General features: G+C 42.0%; 1 protein-coding gene across 1 annotated transcript; it reads left to right on the top strand.

The window, feature by feature from the left end:
• Nucleotides 1-601: 601 nt before the first annotated feature.
• On the top strand, nt 602-12685 carry LOC115363949 (oocyte zinc finger protein XlCOF8.4-like). Its single transcript, XM_030058319.1, has 2 exons — nt 602-903; nt 11898-12685. Exons 1-2 carry the CDS (start codon nt 711-713, stop codon nt 12683-12685), a joined length of 981 nt encoding a protein of 326 aa, XP_029914179.1. The 5' UTR covers nt 602-710.
• The last annotated feature ends 6676 nt before the right edge of the window (nt 12686-19361 follow it).

The raw sequence follows: 19361 nt of genomic DNA, 5'->3' as shown, positions 1-19361 counted from the left end.
TGTATATGTATGTTTTATCTTCTCAATTGAGTCCCTCTTTTGCATTCTTATGCACCTGTTTTTTGGAATGTTAAAAAAAAAAAAAAAAAATGTAAGCCATGTTGTTTGTACATGATCTTGTGAAATAAATAAATTAAAAAAAAAAAAAAAAAAAAAAGTTAAAAAGAGCACTAAAGAAGAAAACATGGTGACATGGTTGAGGGTAGGTCACACAGGGTTGAATAAAACACTTCACTTGATTAAAAAAAACATCCAACAGGCCTTTGTGATGTATGCTCAGTCAGTAGAACACATCATTCTTCATTGCAGCAAGTATTCTAGAGAGAGAGTCAGTCTAAAGAACAAGCTTAGGCAGATTGGAATACAAGAGATAACATTGAAAAGTGCTTTAACTGTTGGATTAGGGAAACTCATTCAATTTATGAAAGATACAGGATTAAATAAGAGAATATAATTCCCCCCACCCCACCCCACCCCACCCACCCTTCTAAGTGGGAATAGATTACTCTGGTTCACACTCCAACACAGTAGGGGGCAGTAATGCACCTTAACATTGGTTGCCACCCGCCATAAAACACAAAGAAGAAGAAGAAGAGGAAGAGGAAGAGGAAGCTAACGGAGGAGTAAGAGAAAACAACGCCAGAGACTTTGAGTCCGTTGCTGTCGAAAACAGCAGAAGGACCAAAAAGTGTTCTTGTAAATGTTTGAGAATGTGTGACGTGCAGGAGCTCATGTGTCTGATCCAGCGGCATCAGGCTGCGGCGGCTCGAGACATACTGGAACTGTTTGAAAGGACGTTAGCGGCGCACGAGGAGCAGCTGCGGCAGTCAAGAGAGGAGAACGAGCGGCAGAAAAAGCTGCTAGAAGCTCTTTTACAGCCTCAAGTTCAACTAGAAAGAGCAGGTTTGTCCACTTCAAATGTTGTCTCACTGCTGATGTCCGTGTTGAGCACAGGACGCCAGCAGAGCTGCTTCAAGCCCCAAACCCTCCAGCCGCTCCTGCTTTCTGCCTGTTGCTTTTTAGGGTTTAGTCCAGGGGTGTCAAACTGGAGCCATGAAGGGCCGGGAGGCTGCAGGTTTTCATTCCATCCGAAAACTTCACCAGGTGATTTCACTGATTACCTCACCTTCAAGCAGAGAGGAGGAACCAATCTGTGAATTCACCTAGTGGAGTTTTAGGTTGGAATGAAAACCTGCAGCCTCTCAGCCCTCCATGGCACCAGTTTTTACACCCCTGGTTCATTCTTGAGAAAATTCTAATTCTCAAATGTGTGTGGCTGTATGTCCGAACATCCGGATCCGGCTGTGACGCATTTCCTTCTTCGTAGGGTCGCTGTGGTCGCTACTACTCGTTTCTCTCTGTCTCTATTTTTCCTGTTTTAGTCTTATTTTGTCACAGTAACCATAGATATAGAAACGTAGATGCCGCGTTCACGTTCACGTACATGTACAATGTACATGTACTCGTACATCTCCACTATGCGTCTGTCGGTCCGCCATATTGCGCAGGGCAGAAGCTAACGTTCTAAACGTAGTAGCTAACCCCAGATTCTGAGTAAATCGGCTATCATTTGCTTAATCCTGAACCGATTTTCATGAAATTTGGCTTGTTATAAACGCGAGAACTTGAACATGATACTGGTTACTTATTGGAATTAAATTCAAATACTGATGGTGGGTCTAATCAGCTGTAAATATCGAAAAACCTTCTGAATTATGAGGGACGAAAAATGACAAAACAATAAATAAATGAATAAATAAATAAGTACGCATATAAATATATAAATGCATAAATAATTAAATTAATAAATATTTCTACATTTATTTATTTATTTATTTCTGTTTTTATTCATGTATTTATTTATTTATTTTTACATTTATTTATTTATACTTTTATTTATTTCTACATTTATTCATTTATTTATTCCTTCTTTTATTTCTACATTTATTTATTTATTCCTACATTTATTTCTGTATTTCTACATTTCCACATTTATTTATTTCTGTGTCGTATGTTAATAAGGAGGGCGGAACATCAAATGTAAAAGAATATTAAGAATTTCAACTTGAGTGTCTCCAAATATATAGATTTCTAGATCCATTGTATTGTTAGCCTGTAAAGCCGCCTGGTTGCTTGTTATTCTATTAATAATAATAAAATCAATTCAGTAAAAAATAGAACAAAACTATTTTTCCCCCAGACTCCAGTTAAGAGAACACCCATTCAGTTCATTCGTACACACCCAAGACACATGATAAATCCTATTTTTTCCATCTTCACAACATGCGAAAGATTTAAGTGTGTTGTTCCCTTTCCACACCGTGTCCAAGCTTGTCCACATTGTCACCTGTAGGAATCATTTATTTTTCAGCACTCTTGACTAGGCCTACACAACATCATTTTCATCTTCATTAATTCAGACATGGAATACAAAACTAATCACAAAACACACATGCATTCAACCTTTATTTAATCAGGTAAGTCCCACTGAGATCAAGATCTTATTTTCAGGAGACCTGGGTACATAGATGCATCCACATGCAATCGATATAAAATGTAAAATATTAAGTTGAGAAATGATTAAAATAATACCACATAATACAACACAATGCCACATAATAAACAGCATATTAAAATAACACAATAGCAACACAATGAAATGTCAGGGAATATTATGAAAATCTGGGAATAAAGTCCTTGCCAACAGAAGAAAACTGAAGGGATGACACAGTCCTTGCGACGCACAGTTTGCCCAGTTCTGTCCAAGTCCTCTGCTTTAAAATGACAGCTAGAGAGAGCTGTGGTCTCAGTGGGCTTAAAATCCTTCCTCCTGACAGCTATGGCCCAAGCTTTCCGAGCTTCAGGATCTTTCGGGAACCTTTGACAAAAAACAAAGCCATCAGCAAGCCGTAACATTAACGGTAGCTGAATGATGCAGCTAGTGCATTAAGCCAAAGTTAGCAGCATAAGCATAGCTTTTTAGACGTAGCTAACGTAAACACACTCAGCTGAACATTTTTATTAAATAAATTATACAAAAAGATGTCAAAATATCACGTTTAACTTTACTCTAGTCAGATACTCAGTAAGCTAGCTAACCTGGAGTAAGAGGCTGGTGATGTGAGGTTACTAACATTAGATCACCACCACAGTGTCAGCTCATTTTCATGACAGTTTGAAGCAACATTTAACGATCACTAACTCTAAACAGCTCAATACAATGAAATTGCCACTTATACCTGTGAAAGGTTATCCCACGTTGTCGATTTTGTACTGTTCTCCTTTGAGAGCATCCAATAACAGCACGAGGCTGGCATTTTCGCTGCGGTCTGCTGTCTGACTCCCACATTCTCACTCTGTTGCCCCTACCAATATGGCGGCCCCGCCGACGTATCGCCAGACAGCGAATGCGGCATCTACGTTTCTATATCTATGACAGTGACTACCTCTCATCTGTATCTTTTTGACAAATTTGTTAATTTTGCTACTTCTCCCATAATCGATGGTCCAGCGGAGCATTTAGCTGTTTTTTTTTTTTTTTTTGGTTTATCTACTCACTCTAGCTTCAGCCTAGCTATCAGTTAGCTCTGTGTCTCTGCAGTAAATCCAGCCTGTAATAACGGTGGTGTGCAGTGACTGCTCAGCTTTTGCAGACCTGCTGTCTCTACTAGAGGGACGTGTCCATGACTTAGAACAGCTATTTTCAGCTAGGAATACGTAAGGCATCACAGGCACTCCAGATAGTCTTGTGGGAAGGCTCGCAAGAGAAAGCCACCTGTTGTGTGGCCTGGTTTGCAGTCGCCCCTTCTGACCGAACTGGTTCTTGCCCTTCTCCAGCCCTGTTGTGCCCCGTTTCCACCAAAAAACACCTGGTGCTAGTTCAGAGCTGGTGCTAGAGCTAGTGCTTAACTGGTGCCAACAAAGAACCGGTTTGCTTTTCCATCTGCCATGTCATTACGTCATCGTAAAACGTGATCACGTGGGTGTGCGAGACGCTCGCTTGGAATCACAACAACAAACATGGACGACCCACCGTAGCGATGCAAATACTGCTCATGTGTTTACAAGCCTACATTGCGGTCCAGAGGTGAAAAACGCAATTATTGCCGGCTACCCATCGTATTCGTGGTCGGAACGAACGGTGAGTATGTTTAGCTTTACGTTTATAGTGTTTCCTGCTCCCGTTTGAGTCTGTAAGTCCGCCCACCAATGACGTGGTGGGCCGCGTCATTGGTTCTTTCTCTGGCTCCTGTTTAGCCCCTGCTCGGAGTCGGTGCTTGCCTAGCACCAGTTTGGAACCAGTTTGGTCCCTGCTTGGGTGGTGGAAAACTGGTGCTAAGTCAGGCACCGGCTCCGAACCAGCCCTGGTGGAAAAGAGGTATTAGTAGTCCCGCGGGCCTCTCCCTCTCCTGTTGACAGAGTGGAGCAATGCACACTAGTGATAGGAAACTGACGGAATTTGGAGAATTTATTTCAGGTTTAGTTACCCATTCGGACCAGGGGGCTCATTTATAAACGCTGCATACGCACAAAAGAGGGCGTACACCACTTTGTAAGCAGCGTTTGGGATTTATAAAAAACAAAACGTGTGCACCTCCACGGCGGCTCTGACCCTGACGTACGCACAAAATCTGGAGAAACGGGAAACTGCAACGCCAACAGATAATATGTGAAATTGATACATTTGTGTGAAATCAAATATTACCCATCACATATTATATATGAAGGATATATTGGAGAAAATGAAGAACGAGGCATAACTGATAAAATAATCCTGAGTGCGCGCACGCGGGTGTACATTATTGTGAAACTAAAATGTTTGTATGAAATCCATTCATATAGCCTAAACAATAAGGCAGACAGTAGCCTAACCGGGTTCACAAAATGTGCCATAATGTTTAAAATGAATAAGAATTGTAATTAAAATGACATGAAGCGCAAAACTGCTTAGCAATTAGGCTACAACACCTGTTGCTGTTTAGAAAATCAAGTGATGGGTGGGTATCAAAGGGCCCTCACTCACAATGCATAAAAACGCATAATGGCTTATCTGGCACTGCTGGAGGACTTGGTGCATGGGAGACTCCGGAGGGAGCGGCTCTTCAGAGACCGGCAGGATCTATTGGCTCACAATGATGAGTGACTCTTGCTCCTTCGTGTCCGTGGTATATTTGCATATTCATAGAGGGTGTTCCTCTGACCTTATATAGGCACCATGTGGGCGGGCTAAAGCACTTCCTCATGTGCGACAACTTTAGGATTGATTGTGATTTATAAATGGAAGCAGGCGTAGGACATGTGTGCGCACTCTGTTATAAATCTGAAAGTTTTTGTGCGCACGCATTTCCTGTGTTTCCTCCATATGCCACCTGGCGTGATCTTTCCTACACACAGTTTTATAAATGAGGCCCCAGATCTTGATTATTGGAAATTGTACTATCCATCTAAGGATGTTTTCACATCTGAAAGTCCGAACCAAGGTCCGAACCAAGCTCTGTGTTTCTGTTACATTGTAACACATTTGGTCCTGTTGGTTTTGGTTTCACACGGCAAATGGAGTACAGGGTTTCCCCCAGGATTTTTTGAAACTGTGGTGCTGAGGTGGACGACCCCCCCCCAACAACCATAATGGGGGGGGGGCAACCGGACCAAATGTGTTAGAATGTAACAGAAACACAGAGTTTGGTTCGGACCAATAAACACTTTATTTACATTGCTACATATTGCAAGACTGTATTATTGGCACAGTGTGCAGCCTGGCTGAGAGCACTTCATCTTTCTTTTTTTTTTGGGAAAAAGAGCTCTAAGGCTCTATTGTAGTTCAACTCAGCCAGAGGTGGCCCATTGATGCTGAGCAGCATGCATGCTGCCAGATGGTCCCCCTGCAGCCTGTTCCTGAGGTCTGTCTTCACCTACACATAAATACAATTTAAAGTGAGTGGAACTTGGTAAATTGAGAAAAACCAAACCTGGGTGGGGCTTGGGGTTTACTTGGTGCTGACTGGATTTACTCACGGCGCGATGTGGTGTCTACAGAAAGCAAACAGCCGGGCGCTAGGCGTCCCTAGCAACACGGCCAACACTACCAAGCTAACGCTAACGTGCTAGCTAACATTAGCTAACAGTAACAACACACTTTTTAGCCGGCATTTTTGGGGGCGCTAACGTTAGCTTTAGCGGACGTTAGCTAACGCTAACAACAGGCTTTTTAGCTGGCATTTTTAGGGACGCTAACGTTAGCTTTAGCGGACGTTAGCTAACGCTAACAACAGGCTTTTTTAACAACACGCATTTTGATGCCCCGGTCATGGTCGTGCAGTCGCCCGGTAACTTTACAGGAACCTTCCTCCTACCCTGCCCTCTCAGTGGAGACACGGCAGTAGAGAGGGCCAAGCCAGAGGACGTTCCTGTAGCAGCTCCTGCCCCCCAAATACTACCAGGAACACTGCAGAAGCCCCAGCCGCAAGCCATCCACAATCCGAAAAAGCTCCAGCCCTGTCATGTCATATTTGGCTTTGACTATGACTGAACATTTGCTCTCACTTTAAGGAAAAAAATTCGGGATATATATCTTAAATCGATATTCAGCCAAAATATATCGGGATATGACTTTTGGTCCATATCGCCCAGCCCTACAGTCGGTCGCAATGCAATGTTAACATTAATAACATTAGGGTCGTTTTCACAGGCTTGAACAAAAAATGGATTAAACTTAATCTTGCTTAGGTACTTTGCTCTCGCCCTTTGCTCTCCCTCTGCTTTTTACCGCCTCCACTCTTGAGCGCGCAGCAGTAGGACAAAGCAGGTGGGTGATAACTCCGGTGCGTTTTCAAAATAAAATTAATTGCGGCGTAGTGTAACATGTCGTGATATTTAATTTATCATTTAAAACTCTGATCATAGTAAGTATATGTGCGCAAATATATGCTATGTGTGTATGTAGGGTCGTTTTCACAGGTCATTCATACAATATACTTTAAATTGTGTTAACACCCGGGAAAAAAAAAAAAAAAAAAATCATCATTCCCAAGCCGTGGCGGCTTTTATTTAGCCGTGGCGGTGCGCCACGATCAATTACATGTAGCGGAAACCCTGGAGTAGCAGACTTCACAAGACAAACCACGCATCAACTCCCTATGTACTTCTGCGGCTCATTTTGTTTTGGTTACGCTGTATTGTTAGGCCGGCCGGCATCTGACATCAGTGTTACTTCCTGGTTACAGAAAATGAATCGAGCAAACCATCTTTTTCCAGGTCTTATACTTTTGCTGGTATATTGCTACCAGCAGCATCAACTCCATGAACAATACATCTGAATAATTGGTATTCACAAGATGAGCCTTCTCATCATGTGAAAACTTTATTGTCGTCGACAGGAGAGGAGGAGAAAACGGCATACAGTCCTGCGACTCTAAACGGAAATACTCTTATAAAAATAGAACTTATTGGAGGTAAACTAAAAAATGCAACACTGTAATGCAAACAGTAAAATACAAAACTAAATTGACATTCAACATGAAGATTGTGCTGGCTCCTGTTCAGTGAAAGAAATTACAACTGAAAAAAATCTTTGTTGCTTGGTTCACCACCACATGGTGTCAGATCATAAAGATTTGGCTGAGGCTGAGGAGGTGGTGGGAGTGGAGGCATCTGTGCAACCCAATCTCCTGGAGCTGGGGAAGGCAGAGGATAATGTGGATGCATGGATGGACCCCAGGATGTTGCATGTTGTGGTGCATGGCTTTGCTGAGATGTTCCCTGAAACAGTGTCTGCATAAAATTCATTAACATTGTGGTTGTGGCTGCTTGCTGCTCCTGCAGCATCCTGAAATGCCTCTCTTCAATCTCCTGCTGCATATTCATCCACTTCATAAGTGTGGCATCCTCCCTCTCTTGCCTTGTGTCTTCTGCACAATTTAACTCCTCCATGAAGCTTTTGAATTCTTGAAATCTTCCAGCATCCTTTGCCTTTCTCTTTCTGCTATGGCAAGAAGTTGTTGGGGCAGGCTCATTTTCCTCCTCAATGTTCATAGCTGCATTTTGTCTTGTAAAGATTGAGTAATTACGGTGAATTAAAAAGGGTGTGTTCAGTTTTGAATTAGCAAATAGTTTAAAACTGTATGAACATTAGAATACATAGCAGTATGGTAAGCCGTACATTTATTTTTCTGTGATTCATGACATATGCTATTCTAATTTTTTTAAAGGAATATTATACAACACGTAGATCCGACCGAGCAATCTGATTGGTCAATCAGACTTTTAGAATGTGCTCAAATGAGCAATTGAGCACGGCTAGCCCTGCTCAAATGAAAAAAACCTCATCACTGAAAATATTACTCTGCCTGTATCTTATTGCCCGGGTCTATGTGGTTTCCATGGCAACACGAAATGTTTCACCTGCATCAAACGCCGCTGTCAACTTTGTTCGCCTGCATAATGGACCGTTTTGTTGTCAACTTTGATTTATTTGGCGACTTAAGTTTGGATAAATGGCTGAACAAGGAAGACAAGACGAGAAAAAGCCGAGATACGCGAGAGTGACGAGTGAAGAGCTGGATCAGCAGGAGAGGTCAGGAAATGAAGCCGGTACGGCCCGGTCAACGTTTTGGGCCGTCAAATGTCTACAAGACTACCTGACAAACACCGGACAAACAGCTGATTTCTCAACTGTAAGTAAAGAAGAGCTAAACAAGATCCTCCGTGAATTTTAATTTCTATAATAAAGTGCCTCAGCGGAGTCAGCACCACGGACAGTACCTGCCTCAGCAGATTCAGCACCACGGACAGTAGGCTACCTGTAAGATTTTCCACAGAGATGTGCAGCTTGTTCTTGTTATTGATGTGTTAATGTTATCAATCAGCCAATTAATCGTTATTCATTTGTTTATTCTTTATGAGTTGCCTAGGCCATTGATTTAATTAATTTGTTAATTTGTTTGCATCTGTATATTGAAATGAACATTTAATAAATCAAAACATCTATGAAAACTGTCGTCTTTATTTCAGAGGTAAATTGATAATAGCCTGAAAAGGTGATTAGCAAAAGCCCCTGAAAGGTGGGGTTGAAATCATATAACTCTCTTCAGCTTTAATGTTACTGCTTACTTTTGTTACTTTTGCTGCTAAGCCACATTAATCGGAGCTGACGTTAAATTGGAGTGACTCACCCCCAGCTGGCATAAAACATCTGCTGGTGAGTTTATTAAAAGATAGATCTTTGTTCTGGCGCCGACACTGGAAAGCAGTAGCCTATATTTAAATATCACTGTTAATATAAGTTGGTTGTAGATAAAGATCAGCTGTGTTGGTGAGTCGTTGTCACGGCACCTGTTAGATTAAAAATGACTGAAAAGTCAGCAGAAGTATAACTATCAGTCCATGAAAAAAATATTTTTTCCAGCAGATATTCTAGTTACAACATGAGCTAGAGCTGGCAAAGCAGTTTTGTGTTGCTATGTGTGGTATTTATTCAATTTTGGGGAATGACGATGTCTAGAAAACATGCTAAGCCCAAGTGGGCTGGCTGACAAGGACTAGTTAATGTCAGATCTGTGAGATTTCCACTGAAATGGGGAGAGAGCAAAAAACTTTGATATTTTGAGAGCAAAATGCCCACAGTATGAATACATTTTGATTATACATTTTATTTTGTTGGTAGTAGTTGTATAATCGCATTATTATACTCAAGGGTGTGCTTGACCGTCATTATTGTCACTTCACTTCAGTGTTAACGGAATCACTGTCGTGACAATAATAACGGTCAAGCACACCCTCTCATGTAATAATGCTTAAACGTGTACTCTGTTGTAATTCTTAAGACTGCTGAAAAAGTAGGCTATTGTAGTAATATAGCAAAACACATTTGACTAAGCAGTGAGCAAACGACCGCTTGCTACTTACCACTGTCAGAGGTGTTGGAAAAAGACACATCGGCAGACGCTAGCTCTGGTGGAAGCTGGTGTTGACTCAACCACACTAACTGGGGAGTTTGTTGGGCGAGTGCCCAGAATGCTATCGGCCAATGCGTGAGAGTTGGCAGCTCTGGTGTACACTCCTGGCCGCTTAATCAGATTAAATTACTTTTAAATGTTACTTTTAAAATGTTGACTGTAAGAAAGCTGATAATTCTTCTTTATGGTTATTAGGGCTGGGCGATAGGGACCAAAAGTCATATCCTGATATATTTTGGCTGAATATCGATATACGATATATATCCCGATATTTTTTCCGCAAAGTGAGAGCAAATGTTTAGTCAAAGTCAAAGCCAAATATGACATGATGGGGCTGGAGCTTTTTCGGGTTGTGGATGGCTTGTGGCTGGGGCTTCTGCACTGTTCCTGGTAGTATCTGGGGGGCAGGAACTACAACAGGAACGTCCTCTCACTCGGCCCTCTCAACTGCCGTGTCTACACTGAGAGGGCTGAGTAGGAGGAAGGTCGCGTAACTTTACTGGGCGGTTGCGCGGCCATGACTGGGGCATCACAAAGCGTGTTGTTAAAAAAGCGTGTTGTTAGCGTTAGCTGACGTTAGCTAGCATGTTAGCCTTAGCTTGGTAGTGTTGGCCGTGTTGCTAGGGACGGCTAACGGTAGATAAAGCTAACGCTAGCATCCGGCTATTTTGTGGCTTTCTGTTGATACCACATCGCGCCGTGAGTAAATCCAATCAGCACCAAGTAAACCCCAAGCTCCACTCAGGAGTTTTTCGGGGCCACTCAGAGTCCCTACCCCGAGGCAGAGCTGTTTTTTAGCCCCTGTAAAAGTTCAGGAACTCTCTTCTTCGGGGTAGTTCCTGCGGTGTAGACACCGGCCCTGCCCCTCCCCTCTCTGTGCACGACAGAGGAGGGGCGGGGGTGCGCGGAGCAGTGCAGAGAGCTCCAGGTCAGCAGCGCTGCAGAGCAAGGATCACAGCGCAAATTTGAACTATATCGATATATGCAATATAGTCTAATTCCATATCACGTTTAAAAATATATCGATATAAAAATTATATCGATATATTGCCCAGCCCTAATGGTTGTTATTGAGGTGGTACTGGGTGTTGGTGTGAAGAGCATCATATTGAGGTGTCTGATATTTTGTCAACCCTACTTACATGCATCAGAGGGTCAAAATACTCTGAACACCTCAATATACTGCTCTCCACACCAACAACAACACAATCTATCATCTCAGTAAACATAAAGAAGTCTCTCTGACAGTGCCAGCATTTACAAAGTAATACATTAATTAAAGTAGAATTCATGGTAGGGCTGTTATTGGTGTGCATTACATTGTACAGTGTCTAATGAAGTGGTCAATGGGTGTATTTAATGAATTATTATCTGTAGGTAATAGGTAGGTGGATAAACAGCGTCATAAAAGTCTCTGGTAAAACATGATTTGAAATGCGCCTATCTGATGTCCTCTAAACAGGTGTTCACATTTTCTTTCCTCCATGAAGTTATAACTTTGGCAGGCTGGTGGGCACATGCTCTCAGCACCTTGCCGGGTATTTCATCCGGCCCGGCAACCTTCCTGGGGTTTATTGGTGTTTATTCAGTCGAGGCTAACGCTGGACAAATGCAGGAAAGTCATAAATATTCATGAAACAGTGAACCTAAATGGCCAGTTTTCACACTTCATCCACAGTATTTTCAGTATGATTGTACAGTGATTTCCATGGATCTCAGGCCTGTAGTAATAAGCTTCTCTTCATTGTCCCTTTCATACCAATTTTATGTGGAGACAAAATGACTTCTCTGTTTTTGCGGCTGCAATCATCGAGCAAAGGAGCATCATGGATCTTGTTTACAGGATGAAGAAATGGTAACAGGATAAGGTACACTTCCAAGCATAGTTTTCCTTAATGTGTGTGTGTGTGTGTGTGTGTGTGTGTGTGTGTGTGTGTGTTTCAGTGTTGCCTGAGCAGCTGCTGGTGATTAAAGAAGAGGTTCCCGCTGAGCAGCAGGAGTGCAGCCCCAGTGTGAAGCAGGAGGAACCAGAGCCCCCCCACATTAAAGAGGAACAGGAGGAGCTCAATATCACCAAGGATATCCCATTCACTCCTGCCCCTGTGAAGAGTGAAGATGATGAAGAGAGAGCTCAGTCCTCACAGCTTCATCAAAGCCAAACTGAGGAGAACAGAGAGGCAGAGCCTCCGGCCAGCAGCTCCACTGAAACAGAAGCTGATGAAGAGGATTTACAAGCAAGTAGTGATGGCCAGCTGCTCTCTTCACACTCCTCTGAATCTGAGACTGAAGACAGTGAAGATGACTTGGAGGAGACTGGAGAGCCTCAGTCAGGTTTAGCCTCAGTGAGTGAAGTCCTTTTCAGCCATGACAGATCTGAGGCTGGAGAGAAGCCATCTTCCTGCTCTGTGAACAAAACCACAGGAGAGAAACAGTGGAGCTGCGTTGTTTGTGGTACAAACTTTAAAAAAAGGTGTCTCTTAAAAAGACACATGATGAGGCACAAGAAAGACAAACCATTCAGCTGCTCAGTCTGTCCGAAGAGATTTGTTCATAAATTTTGCTTAAACAGACACATGAGAGTCCACACAGGAGAGAAACCTTTCAGCTGCTCAGTCTGTGCTAAGAGATTTATAGGGAAAAGTGAGTTAAACGCTCATATGGTAGTCCACAGAGGAGAGAAAACTTTTAGCTGCTCAGTCTGTGCTAAGAGATTTACACAAAGATTTGCTTAAACAGACACATGAGAATCCACACAGGAGAGAAACCTTTCAGCTGCTCAGTCTGCGCTAAGAAATTTACATGGGAAAGTCAACTAAACAGTCATATGATAGTCCACACAGGAAAGAAACCATTAAGCTGCTCAATTTGTGGTAAACATTTTACAGCTAAATTTGGCCTAAATACACACATGAGTGTCCACACAGGAGAGAAACCTTTTAGCTGCTCAGTTTGTGGTAAACAGTTTAGAATGAAACTCGGCTTAAATACACACATGAGTGTCCACACAGGAGAGAAACCCTTTAGCTGCTCAGTTTGTGGTAAACAGTTTAGAACAAAACTTGGCTTAAATACACACAAAAGTGTCCACACAGGAGAGAAACCTTTCAGCTGCTCAATTTGTGGTAAACATTTGACACAGAAATCTGGCTTAAATAAACACATGAGAGTCCACACAGGAGAGAAACCATATTGCTGCTCAGTCTGTGCTATGAAGTTTGCACAGAAAGGTCAATTAAACATTCATATGGAAGTCCACACAGGAGAGAAATCTTTAAGCTGTTCAATTTGTGGTAAACATTTTACAGCGAAATCTAGCCTAAATGCACACATGAGTGTCCACACAGGAGAGAAACCTTTTACCTGCTCAGTTTGTGGTAAACATTTTAGAACAAAAACTGGATTAAATACACACATGAGAGTCCACACAGGAGAGAAACCTTTCAGCTGCTCAATTTGTGGTAAACATTTTTCACAGAAATCTGCCTTAAATAAACACATGACACTCCACACAGGAGAGAAAACATAGCTTCTTAATTTGTGGTAAACATGTTTCAGATAAAGGTCACACAAATGCGCACATGATTGTTCACTCAGGAGAGAAACCTTTTAGCTGCTCAGTCTGTTATCAAACTTTTACATGTATAAGTCACATAAACAGACACATGAGAACCCACTCAGGAGAGAAACTGGGCAGCAGCAGTGTGTGTGCGAGAAGTTTGTGCAGGCATGACCGTGTTAAAAGTCTCAAGTGTGTTGGTGAGAGCAGCAGCAGCTGAAGCTGCAGATCTGCTGCTTGAACTGAATTGTTCAACAGGACAACAAACTAGAAAACATGATGACTGTCCATCACTCAGGACGAGGAAACTCAAACTCTTCTCAGTCAGTGTTGTTGGAGATGCAGCCACATTTGAACACTGCTCACACACATCTTGTGTTAATGCAGGCTCATTGAAGAGAGAAATTCTTGTTGCTCCTGTTTGGCTCAAATTCATGTTCCCTTGTCACTTTGATCATCTGATACATGTAAGTTAATGTTCTGGCCAGCAACTCAACATTTGTCATTCTTTATTGGAATTATATTGTTAGACATCAGTGAAGTTTATTGTAGTACACACTTTGTTTTCTGCATTAATAACAAGGAACTGTTCAGGAGGTGTCACAGTTTCTCCAAATTTCAAAGCAATATGACAGATGGACAGATTGAATGTTGCCAGATGGAGAAATTAATGGCAATTTTCACAATATGTGGTATCGTACTTCACATTGTAACATGTTTCTGTGTGGTGAACATCAGTTTGGTTATTGATGAGGTGATGTTGCCGATGTAAGCATGTTGCCTGTTTACAAATATATAGTTTGAAGTGCAGAGAGTGTTTCTTCCTGTGTCTTGTGGACAGTCTTCTCATGAACCTTTCAACTGTAATAGACTTTTTATGTAAATGAAAAATAGGACATTATCTAGATGAGATTTTTTTTCTTTTAATTTGATTTGATGAAGTAATGAGATTAAGAACCCTCGTGCTGCCTTCATGTCCGGGTCAGTGGGACCCAGAGCGGAAAGGGAGCGGGTCAGTGGGACCCGGAGACGAAGGCAGCACAAGGGTTAAATGAGGAACCAGACTGCTAGTGTTGTAGTCAAGACCGCACCAACCGAGACCAAGACATTACTGAGACTAGAGAGTACCGAGATCAAGACAAGACCAAGACATTTGGAGGTCGAGACTGAGATGAGACCAAGACATTTGGAGGTCGAGACTGAGATGAGACCAAGACCATATACAAAATCCTAACTAAATAGAACAAAATGACATGTATCTCTTTTAAAATAAGTTTGCTTTTAAACAAATGCAACAGCAACAGAAACTACACTATATTACCAAAAGTATTCGCTCACCCATTCAAATGATCAGAATCAGGTGTCCTAATCACTTGGCCTGGCCACAGGTGTATAAAATCAAGCACTCAGGCATGCAGACTGTGAAACAAGACATTTGTGAAAGAATGGGCCGCTCTCAGGAGCTCAGTGAATTCCAGCGTGGAACTGTCATAGGATGCCACCTGTGCAACAAATCCAGTCGTGAAATTTCCTCGCTCCTAAATATTCCACAGTCAACTGTCAGCTCTATTATATCAAAATGGAAGCGTTTGGGAACAACAGCAACTCAGCCACGAAGTGGTAGGCCACGTAAAGTGACGGAGAGGGGTCAGCGGATGCTGAAGCGCATAGTGCAAAGAGGTCGCCGACTTTCTGCACAGTCAATTGCTACAGAGCTACAAACTTCATGTGACCTTCAGATTAGCCCAAGTACAGTACGCAGAGAGCTTCATGGAATGGGTTTCCATGGCCGAGCAGCTGCAGCCAAGCCACACATCACCAAGTGCAATGCAAAGCGTCGGATGCAATGGTGTAAAGCACGCCGCCACTGGCCTCTAGAGCAGTGGAGACGCGTTCTCTGGAGTGATGAATCACGCTTTTCCATCTGGCAATCTGATGGACGAGTCTGGGTTTGGAGGTTGCCAGGAGAACGGTACATTTCAGACTGCATTGTGCCGACTGTGAAATTTGGTGGAGGAGGAATTATGGTGTGGGGTTGTTTTTCAGGAGCTGGGCTTGGCCCCTTAGTTCCAGTGAAAGGAACTTTGAATGCTTCAGGATACCAAAACATTTTGGACAATTCCATGCTCCCAACCTTGTGGGAACAGTTTGGAGCGGGCCCCTTCCTCTTCCAACATGACTGCGTACCAGTGCACAAAGCAAGGTCCATAAAGACATGGATGACAGAGTCTGGTGTGGATGAACTTGACTGGCCTGCACAGAGTCCTGACCTGAACCCGATAGAACACCTTTGGGATGAATTAGAGCGGAGACTGAGAGCCAGGCCTTCTCGACCAACATCAGTGTGTGACCTCACCAATGCGCTTTTGGAAGAATGGTCAAAAATTCCTATAAACACTCTCCTCAACCTTGTGGACAGTCTTCCCAGAAGAGTTGAAGCTGTAATAGCTGCAAAAGGTGGACCGACATCATATTGAACTCTATGGGTTAGGAATGGGATGGCACTTCAGTTCATAGTATGAGTAAAGGCAGGTGAGCGAATACTTTTGGTAATCTCGTGTATATGCTGTTGTTTTCTAACCAGCACAATGAAACAAATCTGAAATCTAAGGAAATTTGTTGTTTGACTTCTTGTAAAAAGTACGCCATCATACTATTTAAAACTGCATTAACCTGACAAGCAATGATAAATATGTCATTGCATAAAGAAAGATTAAAAGAAAAAGGAATAAGACCTAAATTAAATGAACTAAGTGAAAAGAACATTTCAGCAAGGTTTCTTGAACATGGGTCTTTAACTTAAGCAATTTGAGAACATTTTGCATTTTAATGCTTTGACAGCTATAGTTTGACTCATTTCAGGATGATGAATTTGAATACTGAATATAAAATTCCGTTTGAGAACTTCCATTTATATTTTAATGAATATTTATTAAGCTAAATAATGATTTTTAAGGAACCTTGCATGGATGCTATTTTTTAACATATATTTAAGCATTAGTAGGCCTTCATGAGAGGGTGTGAAGTTACAATATTTATTATATTGTAACTTATTATTTATTAGACCTTTATTTAACCAGATTAGCTTGTTGAGATAGAGAATCTCTTTTACAAAAGCGACCTGGCCAAGAGGCAGCTGAATTACACAGTTACAATCATTCAGACAAAGTCATACACACAGGTAGAAATCAGGTAAAATCAGATCAGATATCATGGCTTAAAAGCAGTGGCAGTCACGTATGCTATCAAGTTCCTTATCCTTGAGGATTTTCACAAAACTGTCCAGTGGTGTGAGTTCAGGCAATTTTAAAGCAGTCTGCAAAGAATTCCATGCAAATGGAGCGGCATATCAATATGCTCTTTTACTCATCTCTGTGAATACTCGGGGGCCTTGAGTTTAATGTAATCGGATGCTCGTAGAGTGTAGTGTCCCTGGTTCCGAATTAAATAGTTTCCTAGGTAGGAAGGTACCACGCCAAGGAGGGCCTTGTAAATAAAAGTCATCCAATGTGTATATCTTCTATTGGACAAAGAAGACCATTCTGCTTTTTGGTACAGATGGCAATGATGGGTCAGATGTTTACAACCAGTGACGAACCTCAATAATGATGGTCAAGCACACCCTCAAGTGTAATAATGCGATTATACAACTATTACCAACAAAATAAAATGTATAATCAAAATGTATTCATACTGTGGGCATTTCGCTCTCAAAATGAAAATTTTTTGCTAGTATTCTCTCCGTTTCAGCGGAAATACATGAGATCTGACGTTGACTAGTCCTTGTCAGCCAGCCAACTTGGGCTTATCAAAACTGAATAAATACCACACATAGCAACACAAAACTGCTTTGCTAGCTCAATCATGTTGTAACTAGAATATCCGCTGGAAAAAAATCATATTTTCATGGACTGATAGTTAAACCTCTGCCGACCGGTGCCGTGACAGCGAATCACCAGCACAGCTGATCTTTATCTACAACGAACTTATATTAACAGTTGTACTTAAATATAGACTACTGCTTTCCAGTGTTGGCGCCAAAACAAACACACCCCCAGTCACTCATTGGCAGATGTTTTATTTCAGCTGGAGGTGTGTCACTCCAATTTAACATCAGCTCGGATTAATGTGGCTAAGCAGCAAAAGTAACAACAGTAAGCAGTCACATTAAGGATGAACAGAGTTATATAATTTCAACCCCACCTTTCGGGGGCTTTTGCTAATCACATTTTCAGGCTATTATCAATTTACCTGTGAAGATGCTGCTACCCAGGAGAACCACATCGACCTTAAAGAATACACATCATCAGTGACATCGTACATCACTAAATGTGCTGATGATGTGAGAAATGCCATATTTAATAAATCACTCAAGAGGGAACCACATTTTAATTTCGTTATACAACCTGTTGTATAATGACCAATAAACTTCCTTGTATCCTTGTAAATAAAGACGACACTTTTCACAGATGTGTTGATTTATTAAATGTTCACTTCAGTGTACAGGTGCAAACAAATTGACAAATTAATTAAATCAATGGCCTAGGCAACTCATAAAGAATAAACAAATGAATAAAGATTAATAGGCTAATTAAAAACTGATAACTGATAACATCAACACATTAATAACAAGAACATAGTTATAGCCTGCACATCCCCGTGGAAAATCTTGCAGGCACTGTCCGTGGTGCTGAATCCGCCTCAGCAGATACTGTCCGTGGTGCTGAATCTGCTTCAGCGGGTACTGTCCTTAGCCAGTACTGCCTCAACGGGTACTGTCCGTGGTGCTGAATCTGCCTCAGCAGGTACTGTCTGTGCATTTCATTGTCTTTATTATAGAAATTAAAGCTCCATAAAATTCACGGAAGATCTTGTTTAGCTCGTCTTTACTTTATTTCTTACTAGAAATCAGCTGTTTGCCCGGTGTTTTTCAGGTAATCTTGTGGACATTTGACGGTCCAAGACGTTGACCGGGCCGTACTAGCTTCATTTCTTGACCTCTGCAGCTGATCCAGCTCTTCACTCGTCACTCTCGTATCTCAGCTTTATCTGTTCTGTCTTGTCTTCCTCGTTCAGCCACTTATCCAAACTTTGGTCGCCAAATAAATCAAAATTGATTACAAATCGGTCCATTATGCAGAGTAACAAAGTTGACAGCGGCTTTTGATGCCGGTTTCAGTGAAACGTTCCGTGTTGCCATGGAAACCACACAGACTCGGGCAATAAGATGTAGGTGAAATAATATTTTCAGTGATTAGGTATTTTCATTTGAGCACGGCTAGCCGTGCTGTCATGCTCATTTGAGCACATTCTAAATGTCTGATTGACCAGTCAGATTGCTCGATCGGATCTACCTGTTGTATAATTTTATAAAAATCTCACGTGCCCCCTGGAGTTCCTCCACGTACCCCCAGGGATATGCATACCCCAAGTTTTTTTTTTTCCTTTTTTTCTTTTTTTTTCTTTTTTTCAAACATTCTGCAAAAATACCAGCAGGGCCTCAACATTTCAACTGACACCAAAGCGGTTCCAGGGCTGGTTCAGAGCCCGTGACTGACTTAGCACCAGTTTTTTGGTTTTCCACCACCCAAGCACCGGCCAAACTGGTTCCATATTGGTTCCAAGCAAGCACCAACTTCGAGCAGGGGCTCAACGGGAGCCAGAGAAAGAACCGATGATGCAGCCCACCACGTCATTGGTGGGCGGGGTTACAGACTCAAACGGGAACAGGAAACGCTATAAACTACAGCTAAACATAGTCATCGTTTGTTCCGGCCACGAATATGATGGGTAGCTTGCAGTAATTGCGTTTTTCACCTCTGGACTGCAATGTAGGCTTGTAAACACACAAG

The sequence above is a fragment of the Myripristis murdjan genome, chromosome 8 (genome assembly GCF_902150065.1).
Source record: "Myripristis murdjan chromosome 8, fMyrMur1.1, whole genome shotgun sequence".
Lineage (NCBI taxonomy): Eukaryota > Metazoa > Chordata > Actinopteri > Holocentriformes > Holocentridae > Myripristis > Myripristis murdjan.
Note: the sequence above shows the minus strand (reverse complement) of the source record. Positions and strands in the feature narration are given on the sequence as shown.

What these genes read in the sequence shown, in the direction of transcription:
- LOC115363949 (XM_030058319.1), top strand. Translation starts at nt 711, where the DNA reads ATGTGTGACGTGCAGGAGCTCATGTGTCTGATCCAGCGGCATCAGGCT. An exon ending in AGTTCAACTAGAAAGAGCAG is followed by an intron (nt 904 to 11,897) that starts GTTTGTCCACTT and finishes TGTGTGTTTCAG; the next exon opens with TGTTGCCTGAGCAGCTGCTG.